General features: G+C 40.3%; 1 protein-coding gene across 2 annotated transcripts in view; it reads right to left on the minus strand.

Moving 5' to 3' along the window:
- SNX6 (sorting nexin 6) overlaps nucleotides 1–20471 on the minus strand; it is a 54693-nt gene extending 34222 nt beyond the window's left edge. For both annotated transcript variants that reach the window (XM_030854774.2, XM_030854773.2), the window contains exons 1-6: nucleotides 20410–20471; nucleotides 20209–20256; nucleotides 10506–10610; nucleotides 9546–9656; nucleotides 7648–7769; nucleotides 5563–5686 (exon numbers count right to left, since the gene is read on the minus strand). In XM_030854774.2, coding sequence (XP_030710634.1) covers nucleotides 5563–5686; nucleotides 7648–7769; nucleotides 9546–9656; nucleotides 10506–10610; nucleotides 20209–20256; nucleotides 20410–20415 — 516 coding nt within the window. In that variant the 5' untranslated portion in view covers nucleotides 20416–20471. The remainder of the gene's footprint in view (nucleotides 1–5562; nucleotides 5687–7647; nucleotides 7770–9545; nucleotides 9657–10505; nucleotides 10611–20208; nucleotides 20257–20409) is intronic.
- Between the last annotated feature and the right edge of the window lie 1105 nt (nucleotides 20472–21576).

Below are 21576 nucleotides of genomic sequence, written 5' to 3' on the forward strand. Positions count from 1 at the left end.
ACTTCCATTTAATACTGTACTGGAGGTTCTAGTCAGGGCAGTTAGGCAAGCAAAGGAAAAAAAGGAATCGAGATTGGAAAGGAGAAAGTAAAAAAGAAAAGAAGCTATTCAATGAATGTGGCCACCAAGGTGGTTGAAGGCTGCGGGGATGCAGGCGGCTCAGGGATTTGATTTCTGACTGGTGTCCCACACTCTGTGAACAAGGCCACTATCTGATCAAGAAGAATTACTGAAATCAGCTTTAATGGAAAATGGGAGAGACCTGTCTAAAGTCATAACCTTGTTATAAGGAACAGAGCAGGCACTCTAGGTGAGATGAGAAAGACAAAAGGGCTAATGACAGGATCAAAGTGCAGGAGAGGTCAAGGGTCTAGATGCAGCAGTGAGTCAAAGAACTACTATAAGGGGAACAGGGAAAAAGGGAGCTGTGAGGACAGAAGGCTATGTTTGAAGTCTATAATATTAGGGTTTAAGAACTCAGAGGTGGGGCTTCCCTGGTGGCGCAGTGGTTAAGAATCCACCTGCCAATGCAGGGGACATGGGTTCGAGCCCTGGTCCGGGAAGATCCCACATGCCGCGGAGCAAATAAGCCCGAGCGCCACAACTACTGAGCCTGTGCTCTAGAGGCTGCGAGCCACAACTGCTAAGCCCATGTGCCTAGAGCCCGTGCTCCACAACAAGAGAAGCCACCACAATGAGAAGCCCACGCACTGCAATGAAGAGTAGCCCCAGCTCGCCGCAACTAGAGAAAGCTTGCGTGCAGCAAGGAAGACCCAATTCAGCCCAAAATAAACAAATAAATTTATTTAAAAAAAAAAAAAAGAAAAAAGAACTCAGAGGTGAGACAAGGTCCTGGGTGTGGTCACTGATGTGGCAGGAAGAAACGAATGAAGATTAGGATGTTGAATAGGTAAGATATTCAATCTACTGCTAAGCAGACTAAAGCTATAGGTACTGGAAACAGAAGGGGCAGAGCTACATAAGGAAAGCAATACTACAGGCAATCATTCCTTATAGCAGTGACCATTTCTCATAAGACTAAATGCTGGAACAAGATTTTCTAGGCCTTCCAAATGTCCCACAGCCTTTTCAGACTTCAAGACACTTTCACTCTATTTCAACAGCTCATCAGTCCCATGACCCTCTGAAGCTCAGATAGTAGAACAGCACAGACAGATTTCTTTTCCAGCACCACTGAACAGAGTAAAGATCTGAGAAACAGCATTAGAGACAAGGTTGAGAAAAACCTTTTAATTGTGGGCCTATGATCTTCTACAACCTGTTAACATACTTGTTATTAATTAATTAAAAAATATTTGCAAAACACTTTCCAGTCCATCTTTCTAGGCTTTCTCCAAAACAACCATCTGCTGATATTAAAAGGGTTACTAAAATGCATCATCATCATCATCTCTATTAAGCACATATTAATTTGTAAGGAAGAGGGACTTCCCTGGTGGTCTAGAGGTTAAGACTCCGTGCTCCCAATGCAGGGGGCCCGGGTTCGACCCCGGTCAGGGAACTAGATCCCGCATGCATGCCACAACTAGAGAGTTCGCATGCCACAACTAAGAGTCCACATGCCACAACTAAAAAGATCCCATGTGCCACAACTAAGACCTGGTGCAACCATAAACAAACAAACAAAAACAACAACAAATATATTAAAAAAAACTGTAAGGAAAAAAATAAATCTACCTTGGTGGGAAAAAAATTATGAAATCCTAGGATTTATGAAAGCTATTTATAAAGGTGAACTAAACACTTAATAATCTTTCACTTATTATTTTAACAAATATTAATTTTACATCTTAATGGTCAGGCACAATTCTAAAATAGTGAGGATACAATGGTGAAAAATTCAAGTCTTACTCCCAGAGAGCTTACTTTTTAGTAGGGGGAGATAGATAATGGATATATAAACAAATTTTTAAAATACAGATATAGGGACTTCCCTGGTGGTGCAGTGGTTAAGACTCGCCTGCCGATGCAGGTGACATGGGTTTGAGCCCTGGTCTAGGAAGATCCCACATGCCACGGAGCAACTAAGCCCGTGCACCTCAACTACTGAGTCTGTGCTCTAGAGCCCGCAAGCCACAACTACTGAGCCTGCGCTCTAGGGTCTGTGAGCCACAACTACTGAAGCCCACATGCCTAGAGCCCGTGCTCCGCAACAAGAGAAGCCACTGCAATGAGAGGCCGATGCGCCGCAATGAAGAGTAGCTCCTGCTCTCCACAACTAGAGAAAAGCATGCACACTACAATGAAGACCCAACGCAGCCAAAAAAAAAAAATTAAATAAGTAAATAAATACAGATATATAATTTCAGATAGTACCAAGGGCTGTGGCAACAGGATAGAGTATTTGGAGCCTGAGTACTAAGGTGGCCTTGTGCTGGTACCACCATGCCTCACTTTACACCTATGTTGCTCTACCAAATTATTGTTAAGGTTTTAGCCCAGGCCATGATAAAGGCCAGCATAAACAAATTCATAAAGGTAAAAAAGTGATGACAGCATTCTATCATGTGTTTGTTAGCAACCCTATTCATGAATCATTTTTAGACTCTTATAATTCACAATATAGCCAGCATTCTTTACAATTCCTAGTTATTAAGTGACCACAGGCCAGTACCACATACTACACTTATGCTTGTGAGAGTACCCATGTTAAAGTGCTACATTTCGAGTTACACTTCCATACCCTTTTAAAAGTTTTCTCTACTGCTAGACTTAGGACGTTTTATTGTCACAGATACTAAAACCAAACCAAGAGGGAAAATTTGTATACACAAAATTCTTTGATCTTGATGTTGACTTGTAAGCAAACAAACCACTATGTTTACATTTGTTTTCTACTAAAATTATGAGTTAATCTTGTCATCCAAATATAGATCCCAAGATCTATATCACCCGTCCACTGAAAAGTTTTTCCAGCACCACAAATGAAGAAACTTTCAAAGTTCAACCACCTCAAATCTCTTTTTGCATTGTAACAGAGTTTTCAGGCCGGGAGGGAGGGAGGAAAAGTAGGAGCAATCAGCACTGAAGAAGGCAGGTTAAACAGATCAAGAGTCCATGATTAACCCAAAAGTAGTATTGAATTCTTTACCTCAAGTACTTCTCTGGAATTCTCCATAAGGCTTCAGAAGCCTCCAAACTCAAATTTAAGAACATTAATAAATTTAGTAACCTCTATTTCGTTTTTTAAAAAATTTTCATTTATTTCTTTTTTTTTTCTTTTTTTCTTTTTTCTGTGGTACGCGGGCCTCTCACTGTTGTGGCCTCTCCCGTTGCGGAGCACAGGCTCCAGACGCGCAGGCTCAGCGGCCACGGCTCACGGGCCCAGCCACTCTGTGGCATATGGGATCTTCCTGGACCGGGGCACGAACCCATGTCCCCTGCATTGGCAGGTGGACTCTCAAACACTGCGCCACCAGGGAAGCCCCATTTATGTATTTTTGACTGCGTTGGGTCTTCATTGCTGTGCGCAGGCTTTCTCTAGTTGTAGCGAGTGGGGGCTACTCTTCGCTGTGGTGTGAGGGCTTCTCATGGTGGTGGCCTCTCTTGTGGAGCATGGGCTGTAGGTGCGCGGGCTTCAGTAGTTGTGGTGTGTGGGCTCAGTAGTTGTGGCTTGTGGGCTCTAGAGCGTGGGCTCTAGAGCACAGGCTCAGTAGTTGTGGCACATGGGCTTAGTTACTCCACAGCATGTGTGATCTTCCCGGACGAGGGCTCAAACCCGTGTCCCCTGCATTGGCAGGAGGATTCTCAACCACTGAGCCACCAGGGAAGCCCTATTTCTTTTCTTTTTCTTTTTTTTTTTTAAATATTTATTTATTTATTTTTGGCTCCGTGTGGGCTTCTTCTAGTTGCAGTGAGCGGGGGCTACTCTTTGTTTCAGTGTGCGGGCTTCTCATTACGGTGGCTTGTCTTGTTGAGGAGCACGGGCTCTAGGCGCATGGGCTTCAGTCGTTGTGGCATGTGGGCTTCAGCAGTTGTGGCATGCAGGCTTCAGGAGTTGTGGCTTGTGGGCTTTGGAGCGCAGGCTCAGTAGTTGTGGCTCACGGGCTTAGTTGCTCCGCGGCATGTGGGATCTTCCCAGACCAGGGCTTGAACCCATGTCCCCTGCGTTGGCAGGCAGATTCTGAATCACTGTGCAACCAGGGTAGCCCAATAACCCTATTTCTTAAGAAGTTCACAATTCAGGATGAAAATCAATATTCCAGTAATAACATAATATACCATCATCTAAAAAATTAATCCACTCAAGTTCTACTGAAACAGTGCATTATCACTGAAAAAGAATCATTTTTTTTTGCATCAAGTAAGTTTTATGTATATATATATTTTTCTAGAGACTCAGGATTTACAGATGAGTAAAATCAGTAAACTGATATAACCAATTATTTATACCAACAAATAATATTTACACACCAGAATAAAGAAATCAGATTTATATAATGCAACAGCATAAAAACACTGTTCTACAACTAATAACTTAAGATGACTGATCAAGATCTAAGCCCTTAACACATCAGTGAGAGTCGTGAATTTGCCCAGCATCTCAGCTCCACCTAGAGATGTGAGGGACTTAGGGATGGCATTCTGCTCCAGACGATAATAGCATCACATTTTGTGTTGAATCTAAAAGACTCTTTTCTGAGGGCTTCCCTGGTGGCGCAGTGGTTGAGAGTCCGCCTGCCGATGCAGGGGACGCGGGTTCGTGCCCCGGTCCGGGAAGATCCCACATGCCGCTGAGCCTGCGCGTCCGGAGCCTGTGCTCCGCGACGGGAGAGGCCACAGCGGTGAGAGGCCCGCGTACCGCAAAAAAAAAAAAAAAAAAAAAGACTCTTTTCTGAGATGAGGAACCCAGCAGGGATTTTTCTCACTTGACTGGGAGGCGAGGTGTCAAAGTCAAATGCTCTTAATTCCAGCCCCGCCCCGGGCTCTGCCATGTTGGGTCTTGTGGGTCGTGTGGCCGTTGCCCCGGCCTCTGGGGCCTTTCAGGGACTCAGCCCTTCAGCGCCGCTACCCCAAGCCTAGCTCATACTGGGAGCTGCTCCAGCCTGCCAGAGACAATGCTGCTTAAACATCTCCCTCGCCAAAGGCAGGCACCGCCACTGGGCACATTGGTCATTGGTCATTGGTGTAGTGGTGGATGTCCAATTTGATGAGGGACTGCCACCCATCCTAAACGCCCTGGAAGTGCAAGGCAGGGAGACCAGGCTGCTTTTGGAGGTGGCCCAGCATTTGGGTGAGAGCACAGCAAGGACCACTGCCATGGATGGTACAGAAGGCTTGGTTAGAGGCCAGAAGTCCTGGATTCTGGTGCACCAGTCAAAATTCCTGTTGGCCCTGAGACCTTGGGCAGAATCATGAATGTCATTGGAGAACATATTGATGAGGGAGGTCCCATGAAAAAGAGTCATTTTAAACTGCTTGAAAAATAAGAACATTTTATAAAATGTTTTTATAAGGCCTTAAGCCTTTTCTAACAACTCCCTACTCTTTCCAATGATGCTTTAAAAATAAACCTTGATCACTACTTTGATCAATACTCACATCTTGATTATATTCCAGGAAGACATGGAAATTTAAATCTTTCCTCAAAATAGGATGTGCTGCCACACGACACAGGAATACTTCATGCATTGCAACGGTCTTCTTGAATATTGCCAAATACTCACTAGAAACAATACACAAAATTAAAGGTAAAATACTGCAGAAAAACATCTGCAACAATTTTTTCAGCAAATACTCTTTGAATTATTCTAAATGCAAAATTAGAGATACAAAGATATAATCCATGTAAACAAAGCTTTTAGTTGAACTGTTAATGAAATATTCAATATATAAAACCCAGCTCTGAAAAGACTTCATGCTAGTTAATAGTATTTATTACATTTAAATGTTAATATTTTTAGGTTTTATGAACGTTTCTTCCTATGCAGGTTGATGTTAAAGGTAACTATAGGGGTTTTTGTTTTTAGCTTCAGAGAAAGTATACTACAAATTATACTGTACAACTTTAATAATTCAATTTCTAGATAATTACTGTTTTTGAACACCTTCATACAAAAAAAAGTCAGAAACCAAACCTCAGTATCAGTAATCATATTTTCAACATTAATAACTATTTTCATCTAATGACCCGAGCACACAAGAAAGAAACACACCATGGAGAGACTAATTTTTGCCATTACAATTGAAGAATTGTGTTTAAAATATTTTACTATCATCAGTGAATCACAGCGATCATATAGTAATACACGTCAGTTTCGAAAAACACTCAAGGAAAAGGCCCAATATTCTTGCTTCAACTACGTGCAAGGAGGATAAGTTTTACATACCAGCAAACCAGCAGGACCAATGTTGGGAAGTTTGATCTCTGTGAGGGTAGTCATTCAGTGAAGACAAAAAAGAAGGATGCAGAGGATGGAGGTAGCAGGAGAATAAACCCAAGGTTCTCTGTTATCCAACCCCTAACCAGACCACAAAAGAATCATGATCAGGGCCACTGGAAAACCACTGATTCTTTCAATATTAATGTGCTCTGCTAATTTCCAGCTTTCAGCCTTATAAACTATAGAATTATATATCTGTCTGCTATCAGACTACTGCTTGCACTCAGTATGGACAGAATTCTTAAAATATCTGTCACTTACACTTTAACAAAGAAGACCTACTTTGTTAATTTATCTTGTCAAGAGTTTAGCATCTGAAGGAGTCTAGTAGCACTGTGAAAATATGCTTAAAAACTGAAATTCAGTGCAAGAAGAGAAAAGGAAATGCACAAAGGGGAGAAATGACCAGAAAAAGTGATGAACGTGATGATAATGCAAGGAAAGTTATTTCCTTGTATAACTCTCAAAATACAGAAAAACAATATATAGCAAATCCAAAATTATTTTGAATGTTTAATAAAAGAGGAAAAACTGTATTTTCAGCAAATATGCTAAAAATGAAATAGAAATTATCTCAATTTTTTTCAAGGATTTAATATGTCTAGTATATATGAAACTAGTAATCACTTAATAAAAAACATTAAAAAACTATTCTCTATTCTCTCTCTGCTCCTATTCTTTTCCCTTCAGCCAGAAGCCACAGGCAGAGAAAAGAGGAGGGGGAAAATTACGCGCGCGCGCGCGCGCACACACACACACACACACACACACACACACTTTTTGAAAAAGAAAGCAGAATATATTCAGAGTTGCTCAGTGCACACTGCTATGAGAAACAGAAGTCTTGGTAGTATGCACTTGTCAAAAAAAGAGAACCAGGTGAGTAGTGACTAAGGCCTTGTAAATAACAAATGAAAAGATTTACACTGTGCTTTAAAAAAGTCACTATTTCCCTTTCTACTATTTTTTATAAACTTTTGGATCCTCTGTTTTCAATTTTCAGAGTTTATTTAAAAATGTAATTTAAAGAATTTTAAAGTGCAGACAATTATTCTATAATTTTCCTGTAGGCTCTGATCATGACCATTAACACTGGTTGTATGGCTTAAACCTGTATCTTCCAGAAAGGGTCAATGTGGTGAAATGATTGAAAGGATGGGATATCAGAAAGCAAAAAAACAAAAACAAAAACAAAACAAAAAAGGCACTAAAATAAGCACAATTAACAAGAAAAATCACATACGCTTCCAGCTCCTGTTTCATCTTTGTGAATTCTTCCTTTGTCATAGACCCTTCTCCTTCTCCAAGTTTCTGTAGTTTTTCCCTTGAGGCATCAAAATCAGGTCTTGGTGGTGCTGGAGGGATCTGTAATGGAACCAAATCACTAGTTTTTTGACCACACTGCACGGCATGCGGGATCTTAGATCCCTGACCAGGGATCAAACCCATGCCCCCTGCAATGGAAGCACGGAGTCTTAACCACTGGGCTGCCAGGGAAGTCCCCCAAATCACTAGTTTTAAAGACTTTAATTTCTTGCAGCAATTGTACTACTGCCACCATAAAAGACTATTGTCTGAGAGAGCTAAAGTCATCCTGAATGAACTGGATACCAGGAATATCCCAATTAAGGTTAGAGAATTTGATTAAGTCTAGAAATTAAGATCCTTGAGATCCTTTACACCAAGGAAGAAACAAGAGCAGAGTACTATTTTCTGGTGTTAGAACAGTACCAGAACTTTAGTCTGCAGATTGTAGATGTGGCAACCTACAGTCCTCAAATGTCTATGTGCACTAAGCTTTGAGTACACACTAAATAAATGTGTAGCAAATATGTATACTATTTTTCAAAAGTATGTAAATGGTATGATTAGAGTGTACCAGAGGCAGAAAGCATTGACTTAAAAACAAGAGAACAAGATACAGACTAATGACTAACCTCATCTTATTCACCCACAGTAAGTGGGTAAGTAAGCACTACCTTAAATAAAAATATAAGATCTAGAAGAGACATATTATTCAAGGGAAGGATATAAGAAAAACCTTACTGTAGGAGGAAGAGCCTACAAGTAGGAACTGTTAAGGGGAAATGATGGAAAGCAAACAGAGCAAGTAAGAGGAAGAAAAGGTTAAGTAGCGGAAAGTTAAAATAACAATGACTTGAAGAAAAGGATTACACCAAGAAAAGCAATAGGGAAGGAAGCATCAAATACAGATCAGCACACATTCACTGATGCCTGCACACAGCATCTACTATGTGCCAAGCATGATACTGAACAACTGGCATATAAAGATAGATAAGACATAGTCTTGATCTTTGATGAGTGTTTAGTCTATGGGAGAAAAAAGTAGTAAGAAAATGTCATCACACAAGAAGATGAGGGAAAAAAGGCGGAAATAGGAGGAGGTTCCAGGCTGCTAAACACATCGACATGCTGGGAAAATGGAAGGTGGTACAACATCCTGGAAAGGTCATGAAAGTTATCTGTCAACCCCCCACTCCAATACCTCATCCTATGCATCTCTTCTTCCATTTGGCTGTTCCTGAGTTGTATCCTTTATATAAACTGTTAATTAACCAAAAAGAAAAAAAGAAAAAGAAAAAGTACTGCCAGTTGTCCACCAAACTCAATTTGTAGAAAGAAAAAAAAAACAAATGATTGAGAAGGAGGGGCCACAAGGATAAAGGTGGAATCAGGCGAGGTCAGGATGATTTCAAGGAAATCAAATGAAACTAAACTTCAGAAATCTGACTGTGGTCAACAGCTGAGGCACAACACCCAGTGCATATTTATATTCGATAATCTCTTAAGGAGCCCTCCAACTCTAAGCATCTGTCTACCTAAGGGTTCAAGACCAGTATGGTTTGTAATACCCCCTTAGCTACTCCCTAGGACAAGCCCATTTCTATTCTAATAAACAGTAGGAATTTAAGTTTAAATGAGGGGGAATAACGTATCCATATCCCCACACTCCCAAACAAGACAACTCAGGATAAAAGTGGTAGTCAATTACATTTTGTAGCTGGCAATTTAAAAAAAACTACCTCAGTTCACTAGAAGTGCAAAAGAAGATTTCAACACATAATAAAGTATCTAAAAAGCTCCTAGAAAATGGGATTAAAATGGAACCTCAACACTTACAATGTAACCTGCATAGTCTTCATTTTCAACGAAGGAATCGTGAAGCCAGATAAATTCCTCATGTTGTCGAACAACTGAAAACTCGTTTTGTTTAAAATTTGGCAATGAACTCTGCAAAGAAAGAGATTCTCTCAAATAAAAATCGAAGTTACACTAAAAACACTTTTAACATTTTATACCTTATTTTTTAAAATTAGTCTTTTATGAAAGATTCTCAGTGCTTTTACACTCTATTATGAAAACCCTGAGACACCCAGACAAAATTATCCTGGGATCTTTGAGAAAAATAAGCTGACAGCCTCTTATTATATTGTACTTCCACCATTACAAAGTTATCCTATAAATATAACAAACTCAACTATTCAGACAAAGAAAAATAGATCACAATCTGAAAATGTGCCTGAGAACTGAAATCTAAAAAGAAAATAGTCTGTTAAAACAGTAATTTAGGGCTTCCCTGGTGGTGCAGTGGTTGAGAGTCCGCCTGCCGATGCAGGGGACACGGGTTCATGCCCTGGTCCGGGAAGATCCCACATGCCGCGGAGCGGCTAGGCCCGTGAGCCATGGCCACTGAGCCTGCACGTCCGGAGCCTGTGCTCCGCAACGGGAGAGGCCACAACAGTGAGAGGCCCGTGCACCACAAAAAAAAAAACACAAAAAACAACAACAGTAATTTAACTGAAGGAATGTACCAAAACTGAAAATAACAAGAATGGTAAAAGATATTAAAGTCCAGAGAAAATTAAATTTGTACTATGTCTAAGTTCTATGATTAATTCTCAAATGTTAATCTTTAAAAAGTACACTTCCCTAAAACGTTTTGTTAAAATAACAGCAGTGAATTATAAACTAAAATAGAATTACTGATTATGTTCAAAACCAAAATTCTAGTCAATATATTATTACATATGTAACATTAGCACAATAACTAAAATAACAGAAGTACAAAATCCCATTTACCTTTGTGTGAACAGTGAATTTTACTTTATCTCTCTCACTAAGAGCATCAGAAATGTCCACCTGCAGAGCAGCATCACTTTGAAGATCTACATTTATTGCTTTAAGCTAGAAAAAGAAAATAACTCAATGAAAATTCTGTAGGCTTTTATACAATTTAATTCTTCTCCCAGACAATAAGACAATGCAAAAACGAAACTAAAGAATCTGAAATCTAAAAAGTACTCAAGTTCATTTACTCTATCTATATCTGTACCTATCTATCTATCTATCTATCTATCTATCTATCTATCTATCTGAGGGGAGATGCTTTGGTTATGTTATTATCTTAACCAATTTTCATTCTACACCATGCAACTACACTTTGCTTTGTATGAGTCAATGTGCTAAACATTATTACAGTTTCACCCAAAAAGTAAACTATTTTCCAAGAAGATGGTCCTTTAAAAGTTCAAGTGTTCCCTTTAAGAACAAGAAAAATAATAAAAAGAATATTGGCCAATCATTTAAACTCTATTGCTTATTTTAATTCAGGAATATACAATAAAACTATTAATGATAATTAAATATATTACATATATGTATTATGTATATGTAAAATGCTAAAAATATAACATATAATACTCAATAATTAACTCCTGTGATATGAATTAAATTTTACTCTACAGTACTCTTTAATTCTTCTAAATTAATTTTTACTCTATACACCCATTTCTATTTACCCATTTATGAGAAAAGTTCTCCACATATAATTCTAATCATAATTCTACTTATAATTCTTAAATTTCATCCATTTTTCTTCCCCTTTAAACAAATAAACATTCTAACATCTTTGGGTAATTTGGAGATTTACAAAAGAAACAAACACACTAAAAGATAAAGTCTCAGCCAGCTGCAAAGATATGAAATATTTAAAGTGTAACTAAGTAGCTTGCTTCAAATACTCTAGTTGTAAAAGCCAGGACTGACTTTGGAATCTTACCTAGTCATTAGTGTTTCAAATTTCAATTACAATGTAAATGGAAAAAATGCTGGAAGCAAAATTGTTTATTCTATGATCTCAATTATATTAAAAAAAATGCAAAAATGGTTCTGAAGAACCTAGGGGCAGGACAGGAATAAAGACGCAGACATAGAGACTGGACTTGAGGACACGGGGAGGGGGAAGGGTAAGCTGGGACAAAGTGAGAGAGTGGCATGGACTTATATGCACTACCAAATGTAAAATAGATAGCTAGTGGGAAGCAGCCGCATAGCACAGGGAGATCAGCTCATGCTTTGTGACCACCTAGAGGGGTGGGATAGGGAGGTGGGAGGGAGACGCGAGAGGGAGGGGATATGGGGATATATGTATACGTATAGCTGATTCACTTTGTGATATAGCAGAAACTAACACACCATTGTAAAGCAATTATACTCTAATAAAGATGTTAAAAAAATGCATACATAAAAGGCTTATAGGAAATACAACAAAATGTGAGTTGCAGTGGATTTGCTTCTTTGTATATTCTTTTATTCTCCCAACTTTCCACAATATGCATGTATTACTTTTATAAATAGGAAAAAAATAAGCCTTTAAGGAATCTTGCGATTTATTAAAAGATGAATTTTGTGAAGTTTTCCATTAAATAGGGTTGTTTATTAGTAATGAAAGTAACATACTATTTCATTTTTGCTCTTTTGGTTCTATATTGACTAGACATGTTTTTAAAAAATAAATACCATTACATACAATCTAACTTAAGAGTCACAGAAGAAATTCATCACTATTTAAATTGCATGGCCTTTAATGAAAACTTTATTGATAACTTTAATAAGTTTATATTAAAATAAATTTCAATCAGTAATCATATTTTTAAAAGTTAATACTATAAACTTACATAAAAATATTTTAAAATGTTTAAAAAATTGCTATTGTACTCAATGCTACATGTAGCCCACTGTCTGATAAAAGAAATGAACTTAAAGGTTGTTCTGAATTACAAAGGAGTATTCTTTTTCATTTTCCAACTATCTTCATTGCTTCTGAAGTATTGGAAACATTAGAGAGTACTTTGTTCTTTGGTTTTCTTGCTTTTATTTAGTCTTATGTCTTCAAACTGTCCTTCCTACCTGTTCTCTAACCCCTTACCTTAATTCTAATTTAAGAAATCTGTTTCCTTATTTCTCTTTACTCACATTCAGGCCACTCTTAAGATGTTTATTGTGGTGGGATGAATTACAGCTCCCCAAAAGACATCCATATCCAAATACCTGTGAATGTTACCTTATATGGTAAAAAAGATGGGGAGATTATCCTGGATTATCCAGGTGGGTCCTAAATACAATTACATGTATCTTTATAAGAAGGAGGCAGAGGGAAATTTGACACAGACAAAAAAGAGAAGGCAACTTAACTACGGAGGCAGAGATTAGAGTGGTAAAGCCACAAGCCAAGGATTGCAGGCAGCCAGGAGAAAGCTGGAAGAGATAAGTAACTAATTCTTCGCTAGAGCCTCAGGGAGCATGGCCCTGCCAACACCTTGATCTCAGCTCAGTGATAGTGATTTCAGACTTCGGGCCTGCAGAACTGTGAGAGAATAAATTCTGTTGTGTTAACCCGTCAGGTTTGCAGTAATTTGTTATAGCAGCCACAGGAAACTCATAAATTTATCATGTGGTTTTTGGAATAATAACCTTAGCAATTCTCCATTTCTTGTTTTCACTGCCTAGTCTAGGATTTTTCAGACACAACTCATAAGACTCAACCTGGATGCTTGTTAAAAAATACAGAATCCCACGCCCTATCCCAGACGTATCAAAACAGAATCTTCAGAATGAGCCTTAAAAGCCGTACTTGGGAACACTGGCCTAGATTTTCCAGGTTGTCCTTGTCTTTACATTCTGTCAAAACTTCATCTCAACTGCTAATATTTTCTTTTCAATGATTATATAAAATATTTCTGCCAGATTTCATATCTCTAAGTATATTTTAATTTTCAGGTTTATTTTCTTTTTTTTTAACCGTTGCGCCATCAATTTGGAAACACACCTTTCAGGATTTCCACATATGAAGGGCTGTTATTTTTTCTTCCAATTAAAGATTATTTTAAATTATTAAAATATTTCTCTGTCTTCCATTTCGTTATCCTTTTATACCAAATACACTGTTCCCCTTTTTTTGCTTTGTTTTGTCTGATAGTAAAACACCTGGGTTTTTAAAATTGTAACTTATCAATAAATAATATTACTGTATTATACATTTACCACTTTTGGTCTTGTACTTTATTTTTTAGGTATAGTTTACATATAATGAACTGCAGATTTTAAGTATATAGTTCGAAGAGTTTAAACAAATATGTAGGTTACACCCCTGTAATCATCACCATAATTAAGATATGGAACATTTCCATCAGCCCCAGAAGTTCCCTCCTTTGCTTTTATTCCTCTACTTCTTACTTTCTAACTCTTTGATAAATTCTCTCTTGTATGCCTTATTAAAGCATATTAAAGCACTGGAAAATATGTCTTCCAATCAGTTGTGCCTTAGATTTAATAAAATATCATATTGTAAATTTAGTGTGTGGTTTTTTTTGTTTTTGTTCTTTTGGTCATGACGCACGGCTTGCAGGATCTTAGTTCCCCAACCGGGGTGGAACCCAGGCCCCCTGCAGTGGAATCACGGAGTTCCTAACCACTGGACAGCAGGGAATTCCTGTAAATTTAGTGTTAATTACATAAAATGTACACAGATTTTCCAGGTGGATTTTTTTCTTTGTTTACAGAAAAGTCAGTAATTTTAGACAGTTTTGGTTAAGGGGAAGAGTCAAAGCAAACAACTTGTGATTCATCAACATTTAATTAACTCTGCAAGTAGTGAGGTCAGTTTGAGGAAATTCTAACTGGACTATATTCACCAGTTTAACCCTTATCTGGGCCAATACTTCCTTTTGTCAAAGACTGACTAGGTTAAACACCTGTGTCATGGTCAAGAGAAAGCCCAGGCAGAGAAAATGATTAAGCAAAACACACTATCCTTAGAAAAATAATCTAAAGACACTGCCCTACTGCTGATAGATTAATTCTTCACATATAATTACTTAGTAAAGAGGACATTCACTATTAGTTTACTACACTGATGTGTTTACATGTTAAAGTATCAACCTTATGACACTCCTAAAAACTTAACTGTTAATCTTTTGCCAGAAAAGTACATGTACAGAGATGGATGGATGGATGGAGGAGGAAGGAAGAAGGAAAATAACTGATTATTGCAACAGCCTCCCAACTGGTCTCTTGCTTCTGCCTCTTTCCCTCTTCAATCTATACTCCTTATAGGGCCACTGGAACCATCCCACTAAACTAGAAATCACTCCTCTGCTCAAAACCTAAGGGGTTCCCACTTAGAGAAAAGCCTAATCCTTACAGTGGCCCCCCAGGCCCTATTCTTCTGGCTCACTGCAGCCCTGAAAGAAAGGCACGAACCGTAACAGGGCTAAGAAACTATTTCTAGGGAATTACAGTATAATCAGTGAAAAACCCCATGAGGCAGACAGAAATTCTGTTAAGTTCACTAACTCAGGCCAAAATTTAAATCTATTTTACTCCTAGTCCAGTTATGATTTAAAAAAAATTTTTATTGAAGTAGTTGATTTACAACCAGTTATGATTTTGGAAGTCCTGTAATAAATTATTTCCATTATGATACTCTGTATACTCAGCAGTCAAATCAACGGTTGATTATACATATACTTTCCGGAAACTAGATTCCCTTTCATCCATCATACTAGGAATAGCAAAACATTACTAGAGTCGCATGATGTCACTCCAATGCCTTTCTTGCTGGTCTTGTCAACTCCCATTGCTCTTTTGCCGTACTTGGCTTGCAAATTCCCACATGTAGGATCAATTCAATCATCAACTTTCTTTGCTTTTTTGAGCTGAGTGTGGCTAAAGTCACAACTGTCTGTGCTTGTCCACTACAAATTATTGCTCTCCCAACTGCACTAGACTCTTAAAACCATTCAACAGTCCAGGGTCGATCTGCTCAGCTCCCCTTCTGATTCCCTGAGCAACCACTCCAAAGCTTTACTATCTCAACCCTCGATTGCATTTCCACCCTATGCTCAACAAGTGACCCTGTCTCCCACATCCCCAAGAAATAAACATTAGCAGCTGTTTTCCCTCAGACCCATCAATAAGTCTTTCTATAAATAGATCTGTACTCACCATCTCCTCTGCATTCTCAGAAGGAGTGGTGTCCCATGGAGAGCAGAGCTCTCCGGCTACCTGAGCAGGTAATCTGCCTGTTTGCTCTAGAACCTGCTTGTACAATGCTCTTCTAGTCAAGTTAGCCCTGGTCTCACAACACCTCCACACAGTGAGGACCTAATTTCCAAATCCAATACTTTGCAGTCTTCTTGATCTCTCTTCGGTATTTTGCCTCAATGATCATTCTGACCATGTCCTTAAAACTCTCTCAACTTCTGGGGACTCTTTTCATTTTCTCCCCACTCATCTCAGCCCCATCAGTTAGTCCATTTCTTCTCCTTGGCCTGTGAATGCTGTTTCCCGCTGGATACTATCTAGCGTTGGCAAACTCGGCCATTCTTGACTAATAACTCTGAAATTTATACCTTCAACTCACACCTCTTATTCTAAGTTCCCAATCATAATTTCAAGTTACTAACTAGACATATCCACCTGGATGTATTTACTTATTAAACAACTGAGTGCCTTCAACGTGCCAACCACTGTCAGATGTGCTTGCGATAGAGCAATGAAAGGACACAATCTTCACCCTTTCAGATCTTACTTTCTAGTTTGGCAGGGAAGGGATTAGACACTTCACAGGCACTTCAAATCCAACATATCTGAAAACCAAACTTATTATCTACCTTCTAACTCTGCTATTCTCTCGTATATTCCTCATCTCCTTCTCCTCTGTCTAGCACATGTATTTATTCAGCCACTATGCCCTGTGCATTCTATCTTCTAAATATCTCTCTGCTATGTCCCCTCCTTCATCCCTTCTTCCACTGCCTTAGTTCTACCTTTAACATTTCTCATCTGGACTGCCGCAAAAGCCTGGTAACAGGTTTCTCTGCTTTCTGCAAGGAAGAAGCAATCCACCTTCCACATCGGAGTCATCTACAATGCTATTTTCATCTGGGCATATGTCCTTCCTAGCTGGTGATCCCTCAGGACTTCCCACATTATGCACTTTATCTGTATTACCCATATCTACTCCTGCTTCCAGTAAGAAAAAGTGCTCCAGGTGGAACCTAATGACCTACCTACATGTTATCCTCTCTGCTGGCAAGCCTTCCCCATCCCTGGGAGCCTACACAATCAACATTTAAGGCTTAGCTCCTGTAGGCAACAGCACAGTGGTTAACAGCCCAGTACCTATAGCTAGACTCCCTGAGTTTGAATACAGCTCATACCGGCTGTATGAACCAGGGCAAGTTATTTAATCTCTCTGAACCTCACTTTTCCTTTCCAAAGTAGGAATAATAGTAGCAGTTACTTCACAGGGATTTGAGAATTGAGTTGATGTGTGGAAAGTCCCTAGTATGCAGCAAACGCTTCATCAGTTGTGTAGTTACCATTATGTCTTCACTCTCCTTCGTACTCCCACAGCACTTCACCGGTAAGCTCCTCACTACACTGCCATGGCCCCAGGGCAGGAACTTTCTCTTCTTCCTCTGCCAACATCCATCTTATCCTTTGCCAACGAAATCTATGTCACGTTTTTATCAGAAATAACTATCAATAAATGTGGAATATGTTCAAGCTAAATGCTGAGTAGGTACAAAAGAAAATGCAAACATCTGGGCCAAGTCTTAAAAGGTTAAGTCAAATTTCATGTGAAAAAAAAGGTGAGGGAAAAAAAACCCCACTCCACAGCACTGAGAAGCATGCATAAAGCAGACATTAAAGTGCAGAGGTGGGTGGGCAATGACAAGTAGACTAGAATATGCCTATTGTGTGTGTGTGTGTGTGTGTGTGTGTGTGTGTGTGTGTATGGGGCAGGGGCATCTTGAGAAATGAAGTCAGCCAGAAAGCGTTATGAACGGTGTTCAATGCTAGCATAAGGAGTTTGGACCTTACTGCAAAAAGAACTGGGTCCCCGTTAAGTCCTTGTGACTATTGGTGCCATATGATCTAATCATTTCAGTTAGGTAACTACCAGTCATGTGCAGTCTGGACTGGAAAGTAGAGAGCCTGGAGACAGACCAATGAGATACTGCTACAGTCCAGGCAAGAGATAGAGGGAACTTAACTGTGGCCATATAAATGAAAGATGGGCTAACAACATTTCTGAGGTGAAATTATCTGGTCTCAGTGACTGTTCTGGTATGGGGATGAAGGTTATGATTCAGAAGCTTCTTGCATGAAGGACTACAAATGATGACATTAATGAAGATAAGGAATAAGAGGGAGGAGCAAGCCTAGGAGTCCAGGAGAGGTGCACTTCCTCCACCTGAAGTAATTCTGAAAACAATAAACATATTATTTAGAATTCAAATCAAATGCTAAGAGAATTACGCCATCATGCTGGCATGTACTGCTCTATTTAACAAGCACATCAGAGCAAAATGTGTCCAGTTCAAAGGGCTCATTTGTTTACTAAATAATATGTTACTGTCCTTCCTTTGGGAAAGAAAAAAATACCCTTCTATGCAGAGGTGTAACCGAAGAGATCAAAAAGTGGCCAATAATTTTCAATATTGTGTATTCTTAAAGTCTGCTTTTTAAGTTTCTTACAAAACAGTATATTCTTAAGGCTGTAAGACTCTCTTCTGTTCCAAATCATAATGAAAATTTAAGGCTGCTTAAAAATGTATTTTAAAATGCTATCTTTAATTTTGCTTACTTACTGCTTTGAATGAAATGCTTGCACTATTATTTTTGAATCTGTGATGTCCCCCCTACAATTTGTATCAAATAGGTACTGCATGCTTTTTCTCTATCAAGACTTTCTTAAAAGGCTGAACAAGCAATCTAAACTAAAAGTGCAATGCCTAAAAGTTCTAATCTATTTATGGCACTCTATTTCTATCAGGACAAACACAATATAAGGAAATTTAAACAGGCCTGAAATTTCTGTTCCTGAAATGAGGCAATAGCAGGATAACTTTGTGCAGCCATAATCAGACTTCAGTGTACAATGGAATCATCTTGCTAGTTAACAAAGTACTTATCTGTCCTCCCTACCTCAAGAGATTGATTTACTAGAGGGTGGGCCCAGAAACTTTTGACTTTAGTTTTTCAAACACCCCAGGTGATTCTGATGCAAGTGTTTCAAGACGACTTTGAGAAATAGGTGCGCTGGCTTTGATGTCAGCAGCATGGTTTAAAGTCCACCTCTCTCACTCACTGGCTGTGTGACTTCAGACTACTCACTTAGTTTCTCTGAGGTTCAGATTTCTCATCTGTAAATGGGGGATACTAAAAGCTTCACAAGGATGATAAGAGGATATAAGGAAACAATGCTTATACAGTGCTAACACAGTGCCCAGATATGACTATTACTATGATTCCCCTACCCCAGAAGATACATATACACATTCATACACATGCACTTTGTCTTAAAATTCATTAAAACCTAAAATTTTAAGAAATAACCAGAAATCCTACATGATGCTTTCATGCAAACTAGTAATTCTAAATGATGCTTTTCTGTAAACTGAGAAATTTATTAATTCATCGTTTATAAAAATATGCAGCACCTTCTGCATCTTTCTTACCATTTTAAAACTTTATAAAGGTCATCAGTTAATACTAACTACCTTATCTCTTATTTAAAAAAACCAGGAATAACATCCTATAAAAATATTTTATCACCTGCCCAAAATCGACTAACAGACGTGTCTCTCACATTGTCTAAGATAAATAAGTAAAAGCAAAACGGAAAACTAAAGTGCAAACTGTTAAATGTGAAGGAACCATGGAACGTTGCTGAGCTGCAGTTATCATGTATCAATGTTTTTCAAGTGCTCACTTGTACAAGGCACTATACAGATTACTACCCTTCGGCCAAAGTAAATGGGGGTAGAGCGTGGGAGGGAGGAATCATAGCCCTGAAGGCCCTTTCTGAACTGAAATGCACTGCCTCAAATCACCACCAAGGGATCTCTGCAAAAGATGTATTTTTTTGGACATTAGGAAAAGTAAAGGTACTGTGGACTACCAGCACTTCACAAAATCTGGTAGGATACTGGAGAAGAGTTTAGATTCGGCAACTGTAAAATCCCGTGCAAAAGGGTAATTTAGAACAACCCCGTACTATAATGTTTTAGAGGAAAAGAAGGGTGGGCAAGGGCGGGTTCGAGAGGTCCCCCCAAGGGGAAATTGAAGGTGCCGGCAGGAAGGTCTGACAATGGGTTTTCATAGTCCCCAACGTGGTGGCGGCGGGTGTCCAGCTCCGGCCTCCACCTCCACTTCCCCACCTGCACCCGGACCGGCCGGGGAAGGAGGTCCACAGAAGAGTCGGAGCCGTGGCGGGGGCCGAGAGCAGCCGCGGGTCCCCGGGAAATCAGAACCGAACGGCCCCAAGGGAGGAAGGGCTGCAGGAGGGCGGGGCGCGGTGCGGCGAGGAAATCGAAAGGAGGCCGGCGGGTAGGGGGTGCCGCGCGACCGGAGACACCCCTCTCCCGTACCACACCCCTGGACCAAGGCGAGGGAGGGAGGGTCCCGCTAGCCAGAAGGAGACAGAACTTACTCCGCGGTCCTCCTCCGAGAGGAAGTCGGGGCCGTCGTCCAGGCCTTCCTGCGAGGTCGGCGGGGCCCGCCGCGCCGGGGAAAGGATGGAGTGGGGGGGACACAAGGGGAGACATTAGTGTCAGGCCGGCGCGGCCCCCGCACCCGCCCCGCGCCCGCCGCCCCCAACGCGCGCCCGGGACTCGGCGCCGCGGACACCCACCATCATGGCTGCTCCGAGGCGAGGGCTGGCGCAGGCGCGCACCGCACCGCGGGCCGGAGGGAGCCGGCGGCGGCCGGCAAGCGGGGCGGGGCCGGCGGCGGGGCCTCGGAGCAGCCCCGCCCCGCCCGCCCCGACGGGGCCGGGGTCCGAGAGCGCGGAAGAAGGAAGGAAGTGCCCTCCGCCCAAGGTCAAACCACCCTTGGCCGAGTGGGCCCGAAGGCCCAGGCTCACGTGTCTGGAGACTGCTCGCGGCTGGGCGGCTCTGATCCCAGAAGGGCCGAAGGCCACCCGGGGAGCTGTCCAGTTCCCGTTCTCTGAGGGCTGCGGCGAAAAACCAAGCAAGCGCCCTCCAGAAGCCACAGTAAATCATCTAGTCTTTGTATAGTGCCACACGATAATTAATCACACTTAATATTTTGCCCGTAGAAGTTGTGGGAACCCAGGCCCTTTACACCGTCATCAGTCAGGGGCTGTAATCAAGCTTTTACTGCTAGCGAGGCAATAACTATCTCAGGGTTTGGGGCGCTAATGGTTGAGCACTATGTAAATGAGCTGTTCACATTACAAGAGTATTCCTTTTCTTTATACCAAGAAACGTCCCCAGGCATACTCTAACTGTCCAGTTGTAGAGCACCACACGGGTGTCCACAGGCACTTGAGACAAGACAAAAGTCATTCCTTACCCCCTGCCCCACTTTTTCTATTACACACACGCACAAACAAGCAATCCTGTACTCCCATTCAGTTAATGTCATCAGTATCTTCAGATGTTCAGGCCAGAAACCTAAGTCCCATTCAAGTCCTTCCTTCCTCTCCCTCACTCGTTACATCATTTAGTAACCAAATCCTATTACATCTGTAATTTATCATGTGCCATTACCTCTTAAACTGGTCTCATTCCTCTTCCCAACCCCCTTCCACAGCAATTACCCTCAGCATCTCTTGTCTGGCCCATTTTTTAAAAACCATTAAAAAAAACTGAAGTAGAGTTAATTTACAATGTTGTATTAGTTTCAGGTGTACAGCAAAGTGATTAAGTTTCATATATATATACATGTATATACATATATATATTCTTTTTCAGATTCTTTTCCATTATAGGTTACTACAAGATACTGAATATAGTTCCCTGTGCTATACAGTAGGTCCTTATTTATCTATTTTATA

Source organism: Globicephala melas, chromosome 2, assembly GCF_963455315.2.
Source record: "Globicephala melas chromosome 2, mGloMel1.2, whole genome shotgun sequence".
NCBI lineage: Eukaryota > Metazoa > Chordata > Mammalia > Artiodactyla > Delphinidae > Globicephala > Globicephala melas.